Source organism: Pelophylax lessonae (assembly GCF_965119305.1).
Source record: "Pelophylax lessonae genome assembly, chromosome: 6".
Taxonomy (NCBI): Eukaryota; Metazoa; Chordata; class Amphibia; order Anura; family Ranidae; genus Pelophylax; species Pelophylax lessonae.
In genome coordinates, this window is record NC_138773.1 from 32,614,124 (window position 1) to 32,636,883 (window position 22,760).

The window sequence follows — 22,760 nt, forward strand, 5'->3', positions numbered from 1 at the left end:
ACTGCAAGACCAGGAACACTGACTAACTGTCCCTAGCTTAACAGCAGCAGCAGCAGCGGCAGCAGCAGCAGCAGCAGCAGCTCTCTCCCTACTCTCACTACACACACTGCTTCAGAATGATCTAAGATGGATGCTGCCCTTGCTTATTTATAGGAGGTGGGAGGGTGTGGGAGGGAGGTATGCTGATTGGCTGGAAATGTGTCTGCTGACTGTAAAGTTCAGGGTCAAAGTTTGCCTCAATGATGTCTTATGGGGGGCGGACCGAACATCGCATATGTTCGCCGGCAGCGGCGAACGCGAACATGCTAAGTTCGCCGGGAACTGTTCGCCGGCGAACAGTTCTATACATCTCTACTGTTCAACAGCATCTTGGGGTCTCTTGCAACCAATGCCTTCCTAACTAAGGCATACAAAGGGTCTTCCCGATGATCCCTCCTCATGTCTTCTTTAGTCAGATGGGGGAGTTCCTGACTTCGCACTTGAGTTAAGTCACAATAATAATGTGCCACTCCAGCCGGAGTGACTCCCACAGCCTCAGCTCCCGTGGCTCTTCTATGATGATACTCTACTCCTTGGTACACTGCTTGAACCCCTTCAGGGGTTTAGTGTATCCAATCTTGAGCACCCCCATTGGGAACATAGGGTTTTCTGGATAAAGCATCTGCATCTAAATTTCCTTTCCCTGGTCGATATTTCAAACTAAATTGAAACTCAGATAGGGAAGCCAGCCACCGATGTCCAGTAGCATCCAACTTAGCAGTGGACAACAAATAAGTCAAAGGATTGTTATCCATCTTCACCACAAAGGAAGCTCCGTATAAGTAATCGCGCAGCTTGTCTACTACTGCCCACTTAAGGGCCAGAATCTCCAATTTGTGTATCGGGTAATTCTTCTAAGAAGGCGTAAGACTGCGGCTCGCATAAGCCACTGGATGGAGCTTTCCTGCAGCCTCTTGATACAACACTCCACCATGACCATCTCGGCTGGCATCTACATGTAACTCATATGGCTTGGAGGGGTCGGCATAGGCCAAAACTGGTGCTTGGGTGAGACTCTCCTTCAAACATTTAACAGCTTGTTCACACTGATCCTGAATAGGCTCATGCGATCTTCTAGGTCCCATATAATGTTGCTCTTTTAAACTTGACTTCTGTAATTCTTCACCTCCTTCTTTCTGTTATATGTAACATCTTGTCCACTCGGGAGATGTAATCGGACAATCTCTCCCCTCGCTGTTGGTGAGTATGGTTGAATTTGTACAGCAAGTCTGAGGTTCTCGCCACTCTGCCGAAGACAGCAAACAAGGCATCGATGTAGTCCATGGCTACACAATCCTTCTTGCCCATTCTCATATTCCTAATCACTTCGGCAGCTGGGCCTCTCAAGCTCTCACTAAGCCGTTGTCTCTTCACAGCCTCTAGCACACTCCAATCCTCTACTGCTTGAGTGGCTTGACTCATCCAACTTTCAAAGTCCTCTTTTCCAGTTGGGGTTGGTATCTGGCTGGAAAAAAAACATAGCCTTCTATAACCTTGCTCTGCCCCATTGGAACCATTCTTCACCAAACTCTCGACCAATCGGCTCACGTCTGTGTAGAATGAAGCAGGAGGTCCACCAGGTCCACTGGAAACAGGACTCACAAACCCAGGACTGGCTTGTAAGGGCAGCGGCCCCTCTTTCAATGTTTCCCCTTTCTCCAATTGAGAGAACACTCGGGCCCTGACCCCCTCTTCCTGGAAGCATGCAGGCACGTCTTCTTGCCACTCCAGCAATACTTGCACGATGTCTAATTCATCGTCTGCCAATGCATCCAATAGGTAGGCCCTCTGCTCTGGCACTAGGGTCCTCACCCACTTCCGGATCTCAATCTCCATGCACTCACTTCCTGGGACCTCCAGAACAGTGCTTTGCTTCAACCGGGCCCCATGGAACCTTCCCCAGGCATTCGGGGCAGCCAAGTTCATCGCCTTCCCTGTCATTGGCTCATAATAGGGTGGACTAGGGACTGGAGTAGCAGAGGATATCCCGGACGAGCCCCCAAATGTTGCACTGCCCCCTTGAGGGCTGCTGGTTGATGGGTGTTCCTCAGCACTCCTGTGACCCTGTGAACTGTCCAACCCACCTGAAACTCTAGGTTCCGACATTATATGTATACCTTTAAGAACGCACTGACACAAGATAAATGAGGTTTTGCTGTTTACTTAAAGGATAAACAGGTATAACTCTATCAGTCAGTCGAATTCCCCCGAAACCAGCAGGGTTCAGCGAGACTGATATAAAAAAATGACAAATAAAGAATGACAATATCAATGAATAGTGGTAGAACAATACTCTCAGATTTGAAACAGTGACTGATGATCTATATAATAACTAACAATGCTGTAAACAAATCAAGTGTGTCCCCTTCAGGATGTAGCAGGTGTTGACACCCCTCCCCCAGCACAGCCTTGATAAATCTTCACTGGCAGTTGGAGCTCCTATCACTGTCCAAGGTAATAATTTGTAATCCCAAGGGAGGTGATGTGTGCAATAGTGTCTGCGATCAATGTGTTGATGGAAAAGGTTATACTTGCGGTCAGGGTTCCACACAGGCATCCTTTCTCTCTCTCGGATGTCCATTTGTGAGGGTCATATAAGACAGGCGATGAGCTCTCCCACGCTCCGACATCTGGGAGTGAGCGATACTCTGCTTCCTCAGGCTGTCCATCTAGTCTTCACTCCCTTCCTCTTCTGCTAAACTGTGTCAGCATTCACAGTGTAGCTATCAGCATCCGCTCTGCTGAGGACGAGCTCTGCATGCAGGGTTGGCCTCGTGTACTAGGCTTCAGCCACCACCAGTCCTGTACGCACACAACAGGCTGATCCACACTCACTGGGTCCCGGAAGCAAGAGAGCGTTCACACTATGGAGCAGATAGATTTATAGTCTCTCCCATAGTCCTTCGCTTCCCCGTTGCTCCCTTGGAAAACAGTTCCCCCAGCAATCCAGATAACAGTCTGCTCTTGATTCAGAACTAAATCTCCCACAATCCAGTTCTTCCACTTCCTGTGAGAGTCTGATCTCCGCTGAAAGCAGTCTTAAAGGGGCACACAGACAACTTCAACAACGATAAGCAGATAAATGTATATATATTTTAAATTAGTATATCACTCGCACCACTGGTGTGTCCAATGTGGATATCAATTAGATAAATGAAGAGGAAGCTGCTAGTTCAAAACAATGAGTATTGTAAGAAAGTGCAGGTGAATTTTCCCCACTTCCGGGTGTGGAGTGAGTTCATACGAGCGGACTCGGGAGATAGCCGTGAGGCTTACAAGTCTGCCAAAGGGCACCAGCTTTTTTCTTATCCAGCGATTTTAGTTTATCCACTTACCGCATACTAACGTAGGTCTACGTCGGTAAACTTTGCGGTAGTGTACCGGGATGATGCCTCTAGCTAGAGGCACCATCCCGGTACCGTGGTTTAGAGCCGACGGTTGGCTTTCCGTCGGTACCGACCGATGCGGCTCGGGAGCCGCTCGATCGGTACCCGGGGGGCGGGAGGGGATGTCCCCCCCCTCCCGCCACCTTCCGTGGCTTTGCCCGGGGCTCCCGTCCCACCAGGAGCCCCGAGCACCCAGCCGGCACGTCCGCCGGCTGGATGGAGTCCCGATGAATGCCGGAAACGGCATCAATCGGGTCTCCGATGACGTAACCCGGAGGCGGCGTCCATGACGTCACTTCCGGGTTACTGTGCTGCAAAAGGTGGCAAATTTGAAAAACGGAAGTCGAGCCGCAAATGAAATGGACACTAATGGAGTACAGGTGTGGGAGGGTTGGGTGCTCACCTCAGAGTCTGGTCAGACCGAATACATTACAAACAAAAAAGAGGTTGGGGGAGCACACCCTGAACATGCATTTCTAAAGCTGGTGCAGCTATAGACCAAGAGACATGCATATTTACAAAAAAGCGCACACATGCAAAAGAAATGACTATCAAATATAAAGGCAAATCAATGAATAAAAATGGGGATTGACTAGCAGATATTGGATGAGTTCTTCATAGTGCAGTCGCACATCTCTCCCAGTTAGGAGTAAGTATCTCCAAGGGTTTGAGAAGTTGGATTCATCCTTTTTTATATGGATAGTGTAGGACCCACTGATAATGGGGTACTTTGACGTAGTGGTGGGCTTGAGCACGATATGGCCATATGGTGGGACTAAATCCCCATTTTTATTTATTCATTGATTTGCCTTTATATTTGATAGTCATTTCTTTTGCATGTGTGCGCTTTTTTGTAAATATGCAAGTGGGAATTCGTACCATCCTACACCGAAGCGAGGGGTCACACCAGTGTTGCATATATGTATGCACTGGCACCGGCACTTACTGTAGTCACATGAAAAGACTTTGTTCATTGCACAATTTGCACTATTTCGTATCATCACCATTGCACTATGGACTTCATGAACTTTATGTGTGATTAATTTGTGGGATACCACTGTTTTTCTCTGCACCTTATTTTTATTTAATTTTTTCTTGTTGGAATTTTTTAGTGCATATTTGGCTGGTTTTATTCACTTTTTCACTTTTACAATTGTATCATCTATTTATTGAGCAATCAACAATAGCACATTGCACTTTATATTATTTGGAAGGAATTGATATATGTATGGTGATACTTTACCGTTGCTTCATTTATTGCACTTTAAAACCAATTTTTTATGGTTGGTACACATGCTTTGTTTTAAGACATATATATTTTAGTAGTCCGATCCTGGCGTTACAAAAAAAAAAATTCATTTGTAAATAACTTTTCAATGTTTTGTACCATTGCTGACAGCTGAAGTATAAACATAATAGCTGCTGGTAGGTATCGGTAATTGGTTTCGGCAACTACTAAAAAAAAAGTATTCGTACTCGTACTCGCTGTAACAAAAATGGCATTGGTGCTTGTATTATTTCCATACTGGTGTGAATCCACTATAGTCATTGTTATATGCTGGTTGCAGTAGTTCCTCTGCTCCCAATTACTTTGATGAGATTACTTGTTAAAGTCCCAGAAAGGGAACCCCCTCACCCGTGTCCTGGGGGGGAGGCACTGCCAACTTTATTATCAATCCCACTCTTCCACTTAGCGAAAATTCTGATTACCTTATTTTTCCTACAGGTTTAGGGCAATATTCTGTTTGGGGAGGGGGCCATTTGTTATAAACACCCCCCCCCCCAAAAGAGGGTAACATGTTCTTACCTGATAGCTCCGGTTTAGCATCCGCTTCACATGAACCCCTGCGTGACCAACACTGTGTTCTTGTGACTACACCAGATTTAGAGGATGATACACTGAGCACACCTTGTGCTATTTGTGGCCGACAGATGGGAGACACAACATTCATGGCATATGTTTAAATAACTAATAATAAAGACTGATAAATTCTAGCATCACTCAAAACTAATATTTTTGGACTGGGTGAGTTGTAATCTCCAGAGCAATTCTCTAGCCAATCACATGTAACTTTTAACCTGAACCTAATTTCTAAAGAAAACTTATCAGCTGTTAATGACACGTCTCTACTTTTCTTCTTTTTTTTCATGACAGCACAACCCTGTTAACTCATAGTTACATAGTTAGTCAGGTTGAAAAAAGACACAAGTCCATCTGGCTCAACCAACAAAAAACAGTAATAAAACCCAACCATACAATCCCATATATACAATCCTTTACCTGCAGTTGATCCAGAGGAAGGCGAAAAAAAAAACAGCAAAGCATGATTCAATTTGCTACTGCAGGGGAAAAAATTTCCTTCCAGACCCCCGAGAGGCAATCTGATATTCCCTGGATCAACTTTACCTTTAAATATGAATAGAAATTTATATTATGTGCACCTAGGAAAGAATCCAGGCATTTTTAAAGCAATCTAATGAGCTGGCCAGAACCACCTCTGGAGGGAGTCTATTCCACATTTTCACAGTTCTTACGGTGAAGAAACCTTTCCGTATATCTGTTTTCCTCTAGACTTAACGAGTGCCCTCTTGTCCTCTGTGTTGACCTTAAAGTGAATAACTCAACACCAAGTTCACTGTATGGACCCGTATGTATTTGTACATATTGATCATATCGCCTCTTAATCTCCTCTTCTCAAGAGAGAATAAATTCAGTTCCTCTAATCTTTCCTCATAGCTGAGCTCCTCCATGCCTCTTATCAGTTTGGTTGCCCTTCTCTGCACTTTCTCCAGTTCCCTGATATCCTTTTTTGAGAACTGGTGCCCAAAAGTGAACTGCATATTCCAGATGAGGTCTTAATAATGATTGGTACAGGGGTAAAATGATCTCTCTCTCTCTCTGGAGTCCATGCCTCTGCTAATACAGGAAATAATTTTGCTTGCTTTGGAAACCGCAGCTATTATATTCCCCTGCAACAGTTATTCCACTGCAAAGCTTGGAGTCATCTGCAAAGACTGAAATGGTATTTATAATCCCAGACCCTATATCATTTATAAAGGTATTAAAAAGTAAGGGTCCCAACACTGAACCTTGGGGTACACCACTGATAACCTTAGACCCTTAAACCTTCCTCTTATCCTTAACCCTTCCCTAATCCTCAACCTTACCACAGCTCCCTCTTCCCAACCCTTAACCTGACCTGCAATATTTAATCCTCATCCCAATCCCCCACTTAATGTAGTTAAAAACATACCGTGTTATAGACACTTTCTATTATAGTTATAACTATGCAGGCACCATCATTGCTTTTATTTAGTTTCACAAGTGATCTTTCTTTCCCATTTTATAATGTTAAAAAATATGTCATGTGACCATGGATCTCTTCTTCGTGTTAGTGGAGGGTGGGGTTACAGGACACTGTGCAGACACACCGTGTGCCTGTATTCCGTAGTCTTTTCAGCCTGATGCAAGATTGAGGTTGTGCATGAGAAAAAGATGTGTTCACAAAGCAGCCTGTGATTGGGAGGGGTGTGTGCCAGAGTCGGGCTGTGATTGGGAGAGGGTATGGGCCAGAGGCAGCCTGTGATTGGGAGGGGGTGTGCCAGAGGCAGGCTGTGATTGGGAGAGGGTGTGTGCCAGAGGTCGGTTGTGATTGCGAGGGTTTGTGTGACAGAGGCATGCTGTGATTTGGAGGGGTGTGTGACAGAGGCAGGCTGTGATTGGGAGGGGGTGTGTGACAGAGGCAGGCTGTGATTGGGAGGGGTGTGTGCCAGAGGCAGGCTGTAATTGGGAGGGGGTGTGTGCCAGAGGCAGGCTGTGATTGGGAGGGGCGTGTGCCAGATGTAGGCTGTGATTGGGAGGGTGTGTGACAGATGCAGGCTGTGATTGGGAGGGATGTGTGTCAGAGGCAGGCTATAATTGGAACGGGGTGTGTGTTTGAGGCAGGCTGTGATTGGGAGGGGGAGTGTGCCAGATGCAAGCCGTGATTGAGAGGGGTGTGTGACAGATGCAGGCTGTAATTGGGAGGGGGGTGTGCCAGAATCAGGCTGTGACTGGGATGGGTGTGTGCCAGAGGCATGCTGTGATTGGGAGAGGGTGTGTGCCAGAGGCAGGTTGTGATTGGAGGGGTGTGTGCCAGAGGCGGGCTGTGATTTGGAGAGGTGTGTGTCAGAGGCAGGCTGTGATTGGGAGGGGTGTGTGCCAGAGGCAGGCTGTGATTGGGAGGGGGTGTGTGCCAGTGGCAGGCTGTGACTGGGATGGGTGTGTGCCAGAGGCAGGCTGTGATTGGGAGAGGGTGTGTGCCAGAGGCAGGCTGCAATTGGAAGGGGTTGTGTGCCAGAGGCAAGCTGTGATTGGGAAGGGTGTGCTCTAGAGGCAGGCTGTTATTGGGAGGAGGTATGTGGCAGAGGCAGGTTGTAAATGGGAGGGGTGTGTGCCACAGGAAGGCTGTGAATGGAAAGGGTGTGTGCCAGAGGCAGGCTGTAATTTGGAGGGGTGTGTGCCAGAGGCAGGCTGTGATTGGGAAGGGTGTGTGCCAGAGGCAGCCTGTGATTGGCAGAGGGGGTGTGCCAGAGGCAGGCTGTTACTGGGATGGGTGTGTGCCAGAGGAAGGCTGTGATTGGGAGGGGTGTGTGTCAGAGGCAGGCTGTGATTGGGAGGGGTGTGTGTCAGAGGCAGGCTGTGATTGGGAGAAGTGTGTGCAAGAGGCAGGCTGTGGTTGGAAGGAGTGTGTGTCAGAAGCAGGCTGTGATTGAGAAGTGTATGTGCCAGAGGCAGGCTGTGGTTGGGAGTAGTTTGTACCAGAGGCAGCCTGTGAGTGGTCAGGGTGCGTGGTGGCTAAGCAACCTACCCAATACAGGCATGCTGTGTGTATGCACAGTGCCCTGTACCTCTGAATGGCCAACCAAAGGGTGAAAACTAACCACACAAGGACAGTTGGGCTTCTGGGCTCGGTGTGGTCAGTTTAAAACCAAGAGGAAAGGTGACTGGCAGCATCAACCAGGTACCTCAGATAAAATACCATGTCCTGTAGTATGTCTGCAGTCTCTAACCATCTCCTGTAGCATGTCTGCAGTCTCCTACCATCTCCTGTTTTATGTATCGCCTGTAGTCTTTGATCATCTTTAGAACCCTTACATCATTGTAATAGAACAATATAGGTAATTAATATTATTTACAAATTTGACTATTTTGATGCTCTGGCTAAGATTTTAAGTTTAGGCCAAAAAAGTCTATAAAAATGGAATCACCCTTTAAAGGGTTAATGCATCCATAAGTGGTTTCTTAGTTGCAGGTGATGTTTGGTGGACTGACTGTAATTACAGTATGTTGGGGTATAAAGATCTCCCTGAGACTCTGGTTTGTCTTTGAGTCTCACTTCTCTTTATGCAAAAAAGTTCTTGAAGTTTTCCTACTCTTCCTGCCTCACCCTCTAGAAGAGAAGGAGTCCCTTCTAAGGTGTAATGTATATATGTATAGACATTTAAGCTATATGAACTGCTGGTGCCAAGTCTGTTGGGCTCTCCCTGAGTGCCACCTTGAAAGAAGGACTATGTGCCATCACTGTTCATAGTAGATGAAGATCCAATGGACTCACACACAAGTTCTGGGTAGCAATGACCAATGACCAGTCTTTCACCTACCGTTAAATGTAATGGCATCTCAGGGTCAGTCTATACAAAGTTTCCATCTATGGCAGCCTTTCTCAATCCCAATCTTTTTTACCAAAAGGAACCCCTAAAATAGTATTCAGGTCTTCAGAAACACCTACCTAGACCAATTTATTGGTGATCCGTGGGAAGAATGCCCCTTACATTGGCGGTCAGTGGAAAGAATGCTTCTTACATTGGTGATCAGTGGGAAGAATGCTCCTTACTTTGGTGGTCAGTTGGAAGAATGCTTCTTACATTGGTGGTCAGTGGGAAGAATGCTCCTTACATTGGTGATCAGTGGGAAGAATGCTTCTTACATTGGTGGTCAGTGGGAAGAATGCTGCTTACATTGGTGGTCAATGGGAAAATACTCCTTATATTGGTGGTCAGTTGGAAGAATGCCCATTACATTGGTGGTCAGTGGGAAGAATGCCCCTTACATTGGTGGTCAATGGGAAAATGCTCCTTACATTGGCGGTCAGTGGAAAGAATGGTCCTTATGTTGGTGATCAGTGGGAAGAATGCTCCTTACATTGGTGGTCAGTGGGAAGAATGCTCCTTACATTGGTGATCAGTGGGAAGAATGTCCCTTACATTGGTGGTCAATGGGAAAAATGCTCCTTACATTGGTGGTCAGTGGGAAGAATGCCCCTTACATTGGTGGTCAGTGAGAAGAATGCCCCTTACATTGGTGGTCAGTGAGAAGAATGCCCCTTAAATTGACGATCAGTGGGAAGAATGCTCCTTACATTGGTGGTCAATGGAAAAAATGCTCCTTACATTGGTGATCAGTGGGAAGAATGCTCCTTACATTGGGGGTCAGTGAGAAGAACGCTCCTTACATCGGGGGTCAGTGAGAAGAATGCTCCTTACATTGGGGGTCAGTGAGAAGAATGCTCCTTACATTGGTGGGGAAAATATACGGTATTTAATATAATAATTAAAGATCAATACAAGCTGCACATTACCTAGAATTGTAAGGAATGAGTTAATGTGACATCATTGAATTTATTTATCATTTGATGTCATTTACTTCGGAATTTTTGTCCATACAACATATGGCAGTCAGGTGTAATAAACACACACAGTTATGTATATATACAGTATATAGCTAGGAAGGGAGAAAAGTGCATCCAGTGAGTGAGTGAGGACAGGTGAGTGATGGAGACATACAGGGACAAGACTGTTATATTATATAGGAGGATATACAGGGACAGGGCTATTATATTATATAGGAGGACATACAGGGACAGGGCTATTATATTTTCTAGGAGGACATACAAGGACAGGGCTATTATATTATACAGGAGGACATACAGGGACAGGGCTATTGTAATACAGTATATACAGTAGAAGGACATACAAGGGCAGGGCTATAATAATATCTAAGAGAACATACAAGGATTGGGCTATTATAAAATATAGGAGGACATACAAGAACAGGACTATTATAATATCTAGGAGGACATACATGGGACAGGGCTAATATAATATATAGGAGGACATACAAGAACTGAGCTATTATAATATCTAGAAGGATATACATGGGACAGGGTTATTATAATATATAGGAGGACATACAAGGACGGGGCTGTTATAATATATAGAAGGACATTCGGGGACAGGGCTATTATTATATAGAGAATGACTTACAAGGACAGGGCTATTATAATATATACTGTAGAAGGACATTCAGGAACAGGGCTATTATAATATATAGGAGGACATACAAGGACGGGGCTGTTATAATATATAGAAGGACATTCAGGGACAGGGCTATTATTATATAGAGAATGACTTACAAGGACAGGGCTATTATAATATATACTGTAGAAGGACATTCAGGGACAGGGCTATTATAATATATAGAAGGACATTCAGGGACAGGGCTATTATAATATATAGAAGGACATACAGGGACAGGGCTATTATTATAAATAGAAGGACATACAAGGACAGGGCTATTATAATATCTAGGAGAATATACAGTATATGGAACAGGGCTATTATAATATAGGAGGACATACAAGGACAGGGCTATTATAATATATAGGAGGATGTAAATGGGACAGATTTAATATAATTCATAGGAAGACATATAAGAACAGGGCTATTATCATATATAGGAGGATATACATGGGACAGGGCTATTATAATATTTAAGAGGATATACAGGAACATGGCTATTATATTATAGGAGGACATACAACAATGGGGCTATTATAACATATAGGAGGACATACAACAATGGGGCTATTATATCATAGGAGGACATACAAGGACATGACTATTATAATATCTAGGAGGATATACAGTACAGGGGACAGGGCTATTATAATATATGAGAGGACATACAAGGATTGGGCTATTATAATAAATAGGAGGATTTACAGGGATAGAGCTATTATAATATCTAGGAGGATATACATGAGACAGGGCTATTATATAAGAGGACATATGTAGCACTAGTCCCTTGAGAGCTGCTGGTTACGGATTCCCCTGAGTTACCCATAGCAACAACACCACAGTTTAGCATTTTCAAAGTGCTTGGCTTATTCAAGAAACAGTCCAGGGGTTTGGTTTTTTTGAGAACTTGGATAGGATAGGGATGAGTGGGATACTCCAACTTGAATAACTATGCACAATTTGCTGGGACTGCTGAATAACTGAATGCGGCAAGGCCACTGCTTTACCTTGACTATTCAGTGAAGAAGTATTTAGATGAACTGTACTGTAGTGCAGAACACTCTTCAGGGTCCTTCCTGGTACCCCCTTTGTCCCTATTCTTCAGGGTTCTCTACACGGTACCCCCTTTACTGTAACTCTCTGTGTGAGCTGGTTGCCTGATCCCCTGACTTCGCTGGAGTGGTCCCCCTTCCTGGGCAGACCCTTAGGCAAATCTCCCGGTACTCAAGGACAATGTTTTTCCCGATAGACTCTTCTAGCAACTACACTGTCAGCTTCACTGGATCCTCTGCAGCTCAGCTCCACACCTGGTTCACTAGGCCGTCCGCCTAAGACCACCTTCCTCATATTCAACAGGAGGAGAGGCAGCACTCTGCCTCCTCCTGGGACTCTGCTTCCCGCTAAAGACGCCCTGTCACATGTCCCCTCTGCCTTTATGGGCAATCCCAGGATGCATTGCATGAATGCCCTCCCACTGGGACTCTCACAAAAGCTAATGTGTCACTGGCTGGGTTTCCTCCACTGTCCAACAAGCTCCCCCATTGGATGCAGTGGGGACACTCCCTCAGACCCAGTGAATCACACCTGGAGATATGTAACAGGCAACCTAATAGATCAGGCTCCCCCTGATAAGCAGAATGAGCAATAGATGCTTTTGCCCAGCACCTACCTACCTAGGAGGGTGCTACACATATATAAGACAAGGTGCATTGGTGTGAATAGCGTGATATTATGATTTACAGAGGACATCTCAGACCATATACACTCCTGGTGCCCAAACTGTGGCCCATGGGACATCTGTAGACAGTAGTATGTGTTTTCTTTCCCTATGTTCTTACATAGCCAGTGATAGAAAATATTCTTTAGACTGACTTCTGCTGATGAAATAATTTGGTTTATTTCACACTTTCTTCTGTGCTCTCCATTATGTTTTTTCCTCTGATCTTTTATAATGAATCTTCCCGACAGAAATATCAAGTGTGACACAGGTCATTATTATAATAATAAATATAAAGGGAGGGGGGGGGGGGGTAACATGGTTAATACCAGGTACAGGGCAATCAGCATATTAGGTAAAAAATGTAATAAATGATATAATATATAATCCGTAAATTAGACATTGGTAAAAAATGTAATAAATGATATAATATATAATATATATCTGTAAATTAGACATTGATATAATACAGCCGATTACCAAGTGTTACTAACAGGAAGAAACGGGAAGGGGGGGGGGGAAGCGGGACTTTGTATGCGGTGTGTGAGAGCGGTTGGCAGATAAGACAGTGGAATCACTGGTACAAAACGACAATTTAATAATAAATAACATCATGATATATGACAACACCCCCGTTGTGCATCGGCGTCACGCATACCGCGCCGTACGTGTGACGTCAATTGTGACGCCATCACGTCGACACGTGTATACCAACTCGTGCTCAAACTCAAGGGGGATTTTGTGGTGCCATCATCCTGGACGAGTCCTCTTGCCCGAGATGCAGCAGCCTCTTTCCTCCACTCAGCATGGACGTGACGCTGGGGGCCTCACCGTGACCGGCTTTGGGTACACATACAGGACATTCCTCACTCTCACTCATCCCCTTTCCCATTCCATATTTCCTATCCTAGGGTGACAACACTCACTTGCATACTGTATCTACAGAGGAGCAGCACTGTCACCCTAACACAGGAAATGCACTGTCAGGCAGAAGACAAATCCACTAGGAACACCTAGAAACCTCTGAAGGAACCCAGGGGGTCAATGGAACCATGTTTGGGAAAGGCTGGACTAAAAGGTCCATGTGAGGACTGGCTTTGTATATACGTTGTGGACAACATCGGGATCTCCCTGAGACAATCCATGGCTCTTCCTGTTGGGCCTGAAGTCTCTCTTCTATTTTTGCAACACATTTCTGCAGAAGATGTCTATTTTAAGAGGGTGATCATTGCTTTTGATAGTTATTGTGGAATCTTCAAGACCCTGTATCCTTGTGATAGAACAGTACAGGTAATAAATATTGTTTACAGAGTTCATTATTTTGCTGCCCTGGAAAAGATTAGATTAAGCAAAAAAAAAAAAAAAAGATTTTTAATACAGAAATGTTGGCTTAGTAAAAAGTATGTCCATGTACAGTATAGTATGCACTCAATACTTGGTCAGGGCTCCTTTTGCAGTTATGACTGCATTAATGTGGCGTGGCATGGAGGCGATCAGCTTGTGGCACTCCTGAGGTGTTATGGAACAACAAAGAAAATGGCCTCTGCCCCCACATATAACTGGCCTTCATAGCAAAGAACACATGGAAGGGCAACGCACATGAGACAAACAAAAATAATATTCCCAGTTCAATTTGCTAACCAGTTTGCTTACCAACCAAATTGGCCTGTCTAACAGTTTGCGTCAAAACAGGGGTTTAGTTAGCACACATTTGCAAATGCATGTGTAAGCTACAGGGCCACTCCACGGCACCCTGTGTATCCTGCAGTCCTATTCTAGTTCACAGTGGAAGCACATGCAAGCTAATGGATAGATAGGGGGCAGGTGAGCCTGGAGGTGGCCCATCCCTCCTGAAAGGTACTTGGGGGCATAATGGAAGCCCAGCCAATGGTATTACAACAAAGTCATCCAGTATGTCCACTCACCAGTATACATTAACAAACATGGAAGACTCTCATAAATTCACTAGAGTTAGGACTGCAGGTAATACAGGGTGCCGTGGAGTGGCCCTGCAGCTTACACATGTGTTTGCAAATGTGTGCCAACTAAACCCCTGTTTTGACGCAAACTGTTAGACAGGTTAATTTGGTTGGTAAGCAAACTGGTTAGCAAATTGAACTGGGAATTGTTATTTTTGTTTGTCTCATGAGGTGTTATGGAAGCCCAGATTGCTTTAATAGTGGCCTTCAGCTCCCCTGCATTGTTGGGTCTGGTGTCTCTCATCTTCTTCTTGACAATACCCCACAGATTCTCTATGGGGTATAGGTCAGGCGAGTTTGCTGGCCAATCAAGCACAGTGATACCATGATCATGTGACCAGGTATTGGTAGTTTTGGCATTCATCATCACTGACTGTGGAAAATTTAGCATTTCATTTAGAAATCAAGGTCCCAAAGTCTGGAGGAAAGGTGGAGGCACGGAATCCCATTTGTATGAGGTCTAGTGTGAAGTTTCCACAGTCACTGATGATTTGGGGAGCCATGTCATCTGCTGGTGTTGGTCCACTGTGTTTTATCAAGCCCAAAGTCAGCGCAGACCTCTAGCAGGAAATTCTACAGCACTTCATGCTTCCCTCTGCTGACCAGCTTTATGGAGATGTTGAATTCATTTTCCAGCAGGACATGGCACCTGCCCACATTGCCAAAAGTACCAATATCGGGTTTAATGGTCATGGTAATCCTGTTTTCCTAATCTTCCCCTACATATAGATATTTGAGCTATATGAACTGCTGGTGTCCTGTCTGTTGTGTCATGAAGTTGGAATCATTGGAAGAGAAGGAACCATGTATATGGTGTAATACATACAGTATAAATACATTAGGGCTGCAACTAACGATTATTTGTCTGTCGACTAATCTATCAATTATTTTTACGATTAGTCGACTAATATAACGATTATTTTTATTTTATTTTTTTTGCTTAATTGAGTGTTTTTTGATTAGCTAATTAATCCTGTAATTAATACAGACCCCCTCAGTAAGCCCCCTCCCAGTACAGACCCCTCAGTAAGCCCTCCCACCTAGTAAAGACCACTTAGTAAGCCCACCCTCCCAGTACAGACCCCTCAGTAAGCCCCCCTACCTAGTACAGACCACTTAGTAAGCCCCCCTCCCAGTACAGACCCCTCAGTAAGCCCTCCCACCTAGTACAGACCACTTAGTAAGCCCACCCTCCCAGTACAGACCCCTCAGTAAGCCCCCCCACCTAGTACAGACCACTTAGTAAGCCCCCCCTCCCAGTACAGACCCCTCAGTAAGCCCTCCCACCTAGTACAGACCACTTAGTAAGCCCCCCTCCCAGTACAGACCCCTCAGTAAGCCCTCCCACCTAGTACAGACCATTACAAGCCACCACAGTACAGTACAAGCCGGTGTAGCGCCGCACATGTGACATCTCTAAGTACCTGGGTGATCGGGGAGGATGGCGAATGTGTTGCGGCAGGAGCTGTGGCGGAGTACGGGGGTGCTGGAGACGGTCTTGTCTCCGACATCGGTGTGGATGGAGCCCACAGGGGGCGTGTGACATCACGCGTTGACGCATCGACGCCTTTCACGCACGTCGACAATTTTTTGTAGTCGACGCGTCGTGGCAGCCCTAAAATACATAAATAAATAAATGAGCTATATCAACTGCTGGTGCCATGATTGTTGGGCTCTCCTTGAGTTCCACCCTTAAGGAAGGACTCTATTCATTGCTGTTCATGGTAGAAGAAGCCTCAGTGGACTCACACATCACTGAGAGCATGAACAAAGTTTATGTGAGGTGGGCAGTGCTGACCATCCTTTTACCCCACATTATACATGATGATATCTCAGGGTCAGGCTATATAAAATGTTTCCATGTATGATGTATGGCAGTGTTTTCCCCCACTGGAACCCCTAAAATAGTTTTCAGGCTATGACGAACCCCTGCCTCAACCAATTCATTAGCGGTAAAGTGGGAAGAATGCTCTTTAGATCGGTGGTCCGTGGGAAGAATGTTCTTTACATTGGTGGTCAGTGGGAAGAATGCCCCTTACATTGGTGGTCAGTGGAAAGAATGTCCCTTACATGGTGGTCAGTGGGAAGAATGGTCCTTTCATTGGTGGTCAGTGGGAAGAATGCTCCTTACATTGGTGGTCAGTGGGAAGAATGCTCCTTACATTGGTGATCGATGGGAAGAATTCTCCTTACATTGGTGATCAGAGGGAAGAAAACACCCCTTATGGTGGTGACTGCCACCCTTACAGACAGCTAAAATAATCATTGGTATTTTGCTGCTGACTCTGCCAAGTGGCATTGGCCCCAATATTTTGCAGGCACTGTTAGATGGCAGGTCAGTCAGCCACAGTTAAAAAAATCCCTAGCAACCCCTAAAAGAACCGTAGTTGAGAATTACTGATCTATGGTAACAGGTTGTACTCCTAATGAAGGTCCATATTGTTGTATAATTTCTGGTTTTGGTTTTTAGTAAATTGTATTAATATAACACATCTTCTAGGTGATATCTGAAAAAAAAAACAAGATGCTGACCCTCCTGTGTGTGTGCTTCCTGCTGGGCTGCACAGCAGCTTCAAGTGGTGAGTATGGGTATTACAGCATCTTGTCCATCTATTGTACTAGTGAATGATGATTGATGATGGTTGGTTAATGATGAGGATGATTGATGTTTTTTTTTTATTCCCACTATTTATCTAGAGTTGACATATTACACATTGCAAGGTACATAGAACCATTTACCTTGTCTGCAATCAGTGTGGTCAGGTGTCCCTCATAATGGGCACAGCAGGTGTACAGACCCAGGAACTCAGCACAGGGATGGTGGGAACCCCTCACAATGGGCACAGCAGGTGTACAGACCCAGGAATTAAGCACAGGGATGGTGAGAGCCTCTCATAATGGGCACAGCAGGTGGACAGACCTGGGAACTCAGCACAGGGATGGTGGAAACCCCTAAAATGGGCACAGCAGGTGTACAGACCCAATAACTAATCACAGGGATAGTGAGAGCCCATCATAATGGACACAGCAGGTGTACAGACCCTGGAACTCAGCACAGGGATGGTGGGAACCCCTCATAATGGGCACAGCAGGTGTACAGACCCAATAACTAAGCACAGGGATAGTGAGAGCCCATCATAATGGGCACAGCAGGTGTACAGACCCAGGAACTCCGCACAGGGATGGTGGAAACCCCTAAAAATGGGCACAGCAGGTGTACAGACCTGGGAACTCAGCACAGAGATGGTGGGAACACCTCACAATGGGCACAGTAGGTGCACAGACCTGGGAACTCAGCACAGGGATGGGGAGAGACCCTTATAATGTACATAGCGGGTGTACAGACCTGGGAACCCAGCACAGGGATGGTGGGAACACCTCATAAAGGGCATAGCAGGTGTACAGACCCAGGAACTCAGCAACTCAGCACAGGGAGGGTGGGAACCCTTCATAATGGGCACAACAGGTGTACAGACCCGGGAACTCAGCAGAAGGGTGGTGGGAACCCCTCATAATGGGCACAGTAGGTGGAAAGACCTGGGAACTAAGAAGATGTACAGTACTACAGACCCAGGAACTCAGCACAGGGATGGTGGGAACCCCTCATTATGGACACAACAAGGGTACATACCTAGACATTCATCGCAGAGATCTCATTTTGGTATGCTGTACCTATTTATATTGCTTTCACAGCAATCTCTCATAGGTGGCTGAGCTCTATGCACATGCTGTACAATATACACATTTCCTGTAGGAGACTCTTGCCTGTCTGACCGCTCTCTTCTCTTGCACCCTTCAGTTCAGTCGCGGCGCTCTTCCTTCTCTGGGGAGTACGGAGCTGGTGCAGGTACAGCTTTCTCTTTCTCTTCGTATCAACGGAATGGGCAAATAACAGGCTTTCGCATCAGGGAGAGTACCAGCTATGTGGTTGGGTAAGATCCTTCAGATTATCACTTCTCTACCACACCAACAACTTTACATTATTGTGTCACCCCTGATCTGGTATCTCCAGAAAGTAGATGGTGACCCTGAAACTATAAATAGAGAGAACATCTGTAAATATTTTTAGTATATAAATACAACAGATTAGGTGAGAAAAATAAAAGTCCGAAATGATGTGCAAGTCACACAAACCGTCCCAAAAGGTATAAACACAACTAAATGGAAGTTTTCATTTACAATGTTGATTAGTGCTGCAGACAACCACACTTCATGTGCTCCGCCACCTGGTGTACAATAAAATGGACTTTTAAAATAAAAAGATCCGTATGGTCTCCTGCTCAGAATAATAAGCCTCCACTGGGTTTCGCTACAGCCTCATAGATGTTGCATCAATAAACAGCCAATACGGGTTCATGTGGAAGGAAAAAGCCAAGGAGGCCACATAGTGTAAAAACACATAAAAAGATTTTAATAAAAAAAGTCTCTGATTACTAATAATATAAAAGACTGATAAGCACTCATCTGTAAAAAGCCAATCCTGGTAATCAAACCAACAACTTCCTGGTTGTAGAGGGAGTGGTGACATCATGACCGACAGCTCCCCCCCTACGGGTTTTGTCACATCTGACGTCATCGGGTGGAAGTCACGCTCCATCATCCTGCTCTATATATGGTGTTCACAAAAGGGGGAACCAGAAGTAGAGTCGGAACCATCTGCATTCCACCCCTCACTATAATCTGGCCAAGGAATTAAGCCTCCATGGCATACTGAAAGCCCAGAATTCCAGACCTCTACAACAAATATAAAAATATTATAATGTCAAAAAATAAAATACCAAAGTATAAAAAGAATGCTAATAATAATACCATGGAATAGTCTGTAAAGAGGGGGCTCTCCTTAAAATCACCCCAGGTTTCTTAAGGAATAATGGACCTAAAACCTTGTCATTCCTCAAGATCACCCAGTGCTTTCTGATGATATTCCTGACCTGTCTGTGCTGCACTGAAAGAGAGGTAAAAAAAGGACCATATTAATTGATTAAAGCCCATTTGTCTTTATTCTCAAGGAGGGTCTCCCTATTTTCGATCTCTAACATTATTAATTTCAGTATTGAGGATTTCTTCTTGTATTGCATATACAGACTGTATATACAGACTGATTTACTGTTGTGGGTTTAGTAACACTTTAAGCTACTCTTATTTAGAGATCCAGAAAATGAAGAACCTCCTTACTGGCTTCAAAGGACAGAGAAATGCCTCAGTCATTGGTATGAAGATCCCCCATAACAGACTGAAGAGACTTAAGGTTGCCATACCAGAGGAATCTTTTTATGGCCAAGTGGGAGGAGAAGCTTGTGGGTTAAGTACATCGACGATATCCTCCTCCTCTGTAATGGCAACCTTGAGTCTCTTCAGTCTTTTATGGGGGATCAACCAATGACTGAGGCATTTCTCTTCACTTATTACACCATTTGTATCAATGGTTGTGCCAGCAGCTTCTACTTTTATACCTAGAGAGGTAAAAAATACCTGGAGGATTTACACAGACCCATTACTGAGCATGCATGGACAAAACATGGTGGACTCTGACTTCAACATTACATCACAGCTCTTGGAGGCATTACAATACTGCGGGTTCTTTATTCTCATGTCTTCATATTGTTCTCTACAGGATCCAGCTCCAGTATGGTGATGTCTGGGGGCCTCTTTACGGATATTCCTCTGGTACCCTTTTAGAGGTCTTGCTGTACCGTGGGGAAAACATCACTCAGGTGTTGGGGAAATATGGCTCATATGTGAATGAGCTGATCTTCGTGACAAGCCATGGGAGGATATTCAAATTCGGGCAACCATCAGGCACAAACTTCAATGACTTTCCTCTGTTTGAGGGTACCGTACTGCGCTACATTAGCGGGCGATACGCCTCCAACGTCCTGACCAGCATTGGCTTCCACTGGGGTATCCAACCCAGCTGCTACAACTGTAAAGATGGTTCTAAGTGACCTCAAGAACTGAGGCGAGCAAACCAGAGCCAACCAGCTGGCCAGGCTCCTTCTTTGGCCTCTTGGCTTTTCTTTTTTTCCTCCTTTCCTTTCCAACATTCTCTTACACTGAAATAATAAAGCTTTGAAATCATATTTTGTATTCTGTTATGTCTGTAGAAGCTAGCTATTACTGAATGGGTAATGTCCAAAAACTACACCAATTAACCCAGTTACAGTGCCCATAAGTATTCATACCACTTGAAATTTTCTACATTTTATCATGTTACAACCAAAAACATAAATGTATTTTATATGATAGACCAACACAAAGTGGCACATAATTGTGAAGAGGAAGGAAAATACATGAAAAAGATACCCCCTAGGAAGAAGACTATGTGGGCGACCAAACAATACAAGTATATACAGTATAGTAATTATTAGTAAAGAACAATTTTATTGTACAAAATAAGATTAAAAAGTGGGAGACTGCAATGTCTCTATGTAACATTTAAAAAATTATCACGGCTTACAATGGGAGGTCATACAAAGAAAAAGTGACAAGCAATGTGGCGGATACTCAAAAAAAAAAAACGCGTTTAAGGTGTGACCACTTTCTTCAGAGGCCTAATTGGAAGGAAAATTATAAATGTTTTTTAAAATGTCTTAAAAATAAATATCTTAAAAGTGTGGCATGCATTTGTATTCAGCCCCTTTACTCTGATGCCCCTAAAATCTAATGTAACCAATTGCCTATAGAAGTCACCTAAAAAAAAAAAAAAAAAAAAAAAAAGAAGTCACCTAATTAGTAAATAGAGTCCACCTGTGTGTAATGTAATCTCAGTATAAATACAGCTGTTCTGTGAAGCCCTCTGAGGTTTGTTAGAGAACCTTAGTGAACAAACAGCATCATGAAGCCAAGGAACACACTAGACAGGTCAGGGATAAAGTTGTGGGGGAGTTTTAAGCAGGGTTAGGTTATAAAAAAAAATATCCCAAGCTTTGAACATCTCACGGAGTACTGTTCACTCCATCATCCGAAAATGGAAAGAGTATGGCACATCTGCAAACCTACCAAGACATGGCTGTCCACCTAAACTGACAGACCGGGCAAGGAGAGCATTCATCAGAGAAGCAGCCAAGAGGCCCATGGTAACTCTGGAGGAGCTCCAGAGATCCACAGCTCAGGTGGGAGAATCTGTCTACAGGACAACCAGGGCCGGAGCTCCCACTAGGCGAAACAGGCAGTCGCATAGGGCGCAGCCTTACCTCTCAAGTGTCCCTGATTCGCTGGGATTGTCCCCAGCGAATCAGGGCTGAGTACCGCAATGCTTGCGGCGGTGCGGGCGGCTTGGTTCCCGCACAACGCAAGTGACACATGGCAGCCAGTCTCTCTCCCTGGCTGCAGCCTGCCTGTGTCAGTGCAGAGAGCGGAAAGCACTGAACCCGACCCTCCCCCTTCCTGTGTTTTCTGTACACAGAGGAGGCGGGAGCAGCTCACCACTCTCTGCAACAGCGCCGCTCTGATCTGAGGTCTGTGATTTTAACATCCAATACTAACTTGCTGGAGGGTAAATAGAGAGCGAACTGGGGGGTGTATTGAGAGGGGGTGGGATGTTTGGAGAGGGGGGGTGTATGGAGCTGGAGGGGTGTATGGAGATGGGGGGATGTGTGGAGATTGGGGGGTGTATGGAGATGGGGGGGGAGTATGTAATCTTCCTACCATCCCACCCCATGTCATCTTCACCCCCCCCTGTACCCCACTGTCATCTTCCTACCATCCCACCCCCTGTCATCTTCACCCCATCCCCCGTCCCTCCCTGTCATCTTCCTACCATCCCACCCCTGTCATCTTCATCCCCCCTGTACCCCAATGCCAGCTTCCTACCACCAAAGCCCCTTAAATTTACTGGTGCACATCATATATGATGGACGCAGGGAAATTTTTTTTTTTCCAGTGACAACACGGACACAAGGACATTTGTCCTTCCAGTGAAACCACCAATGCAGGGAATTTTTTTATTTCAGTGACACCAAGGATGCGGGGACAGTCTTTTTTCCAGTGACACCACAGATGCAGGTGCATTTCTACCTAAAACCCTGCTCACCCATAGTGCAGTGACTGTATTTTAAAAATGTATTTTTTTTTTGGGGGGGGGGGGGGGGGCACAAGTAGCTGGTCTTGCCTAGGGCGCAAAATAGTCTAGTACTGGCCCTGAGGACAACTATTAGTCGTGCTCGCCACAAATCTGGCCTTTATTGAAGAGTTACAAGAAGAAAGCCATTGCTGAAAGAAAGCCATAAGAAGTCCCGTTTGCAGTTTGTGAGAAGCCATGTGGGGGGGGGGGGGGACACAGCAAACATGTGGAAGAAGGTT

The 22,760-nt window shown here is 45.1% G+C and overlaps 2 protein-coding genes across 2 annotated transcripts in view; both read left to right on the forward strand.

The window, feature by feature from the left end:
* Window positions 1-22,760, forward strand: part of LOC309558518 (zymogen granule membrane protein 16-like) — a gene marked incomplete at its 5' end in the record, with an annotated part of 322,172 nt that overhangs the window by 208,414 nt on the left and 90,998 nt on the right. The window lies entirely within an intron of this gene.
* Window positions 16,976-20,413, forward strand: LOC309557413 (zymogen granule membrane protein 16-like). The gene is made up of 3 exons (XM_082260129.1): window positions 16,976-17,038; window positions 18,259-18,391; window positions 20,074-20,413. The coding sequence occupies exons 1-3, from the start codon at window positions 16,984-16,986 to the stop codon at window positions 20,402-20,404; spliced, it is 519 nt and encodes a 172-aa protein (XP_082116255.1). The 5' UTR covers window positions 16,976-16,983; the 3' UTR covers window positions 20,405-20,413.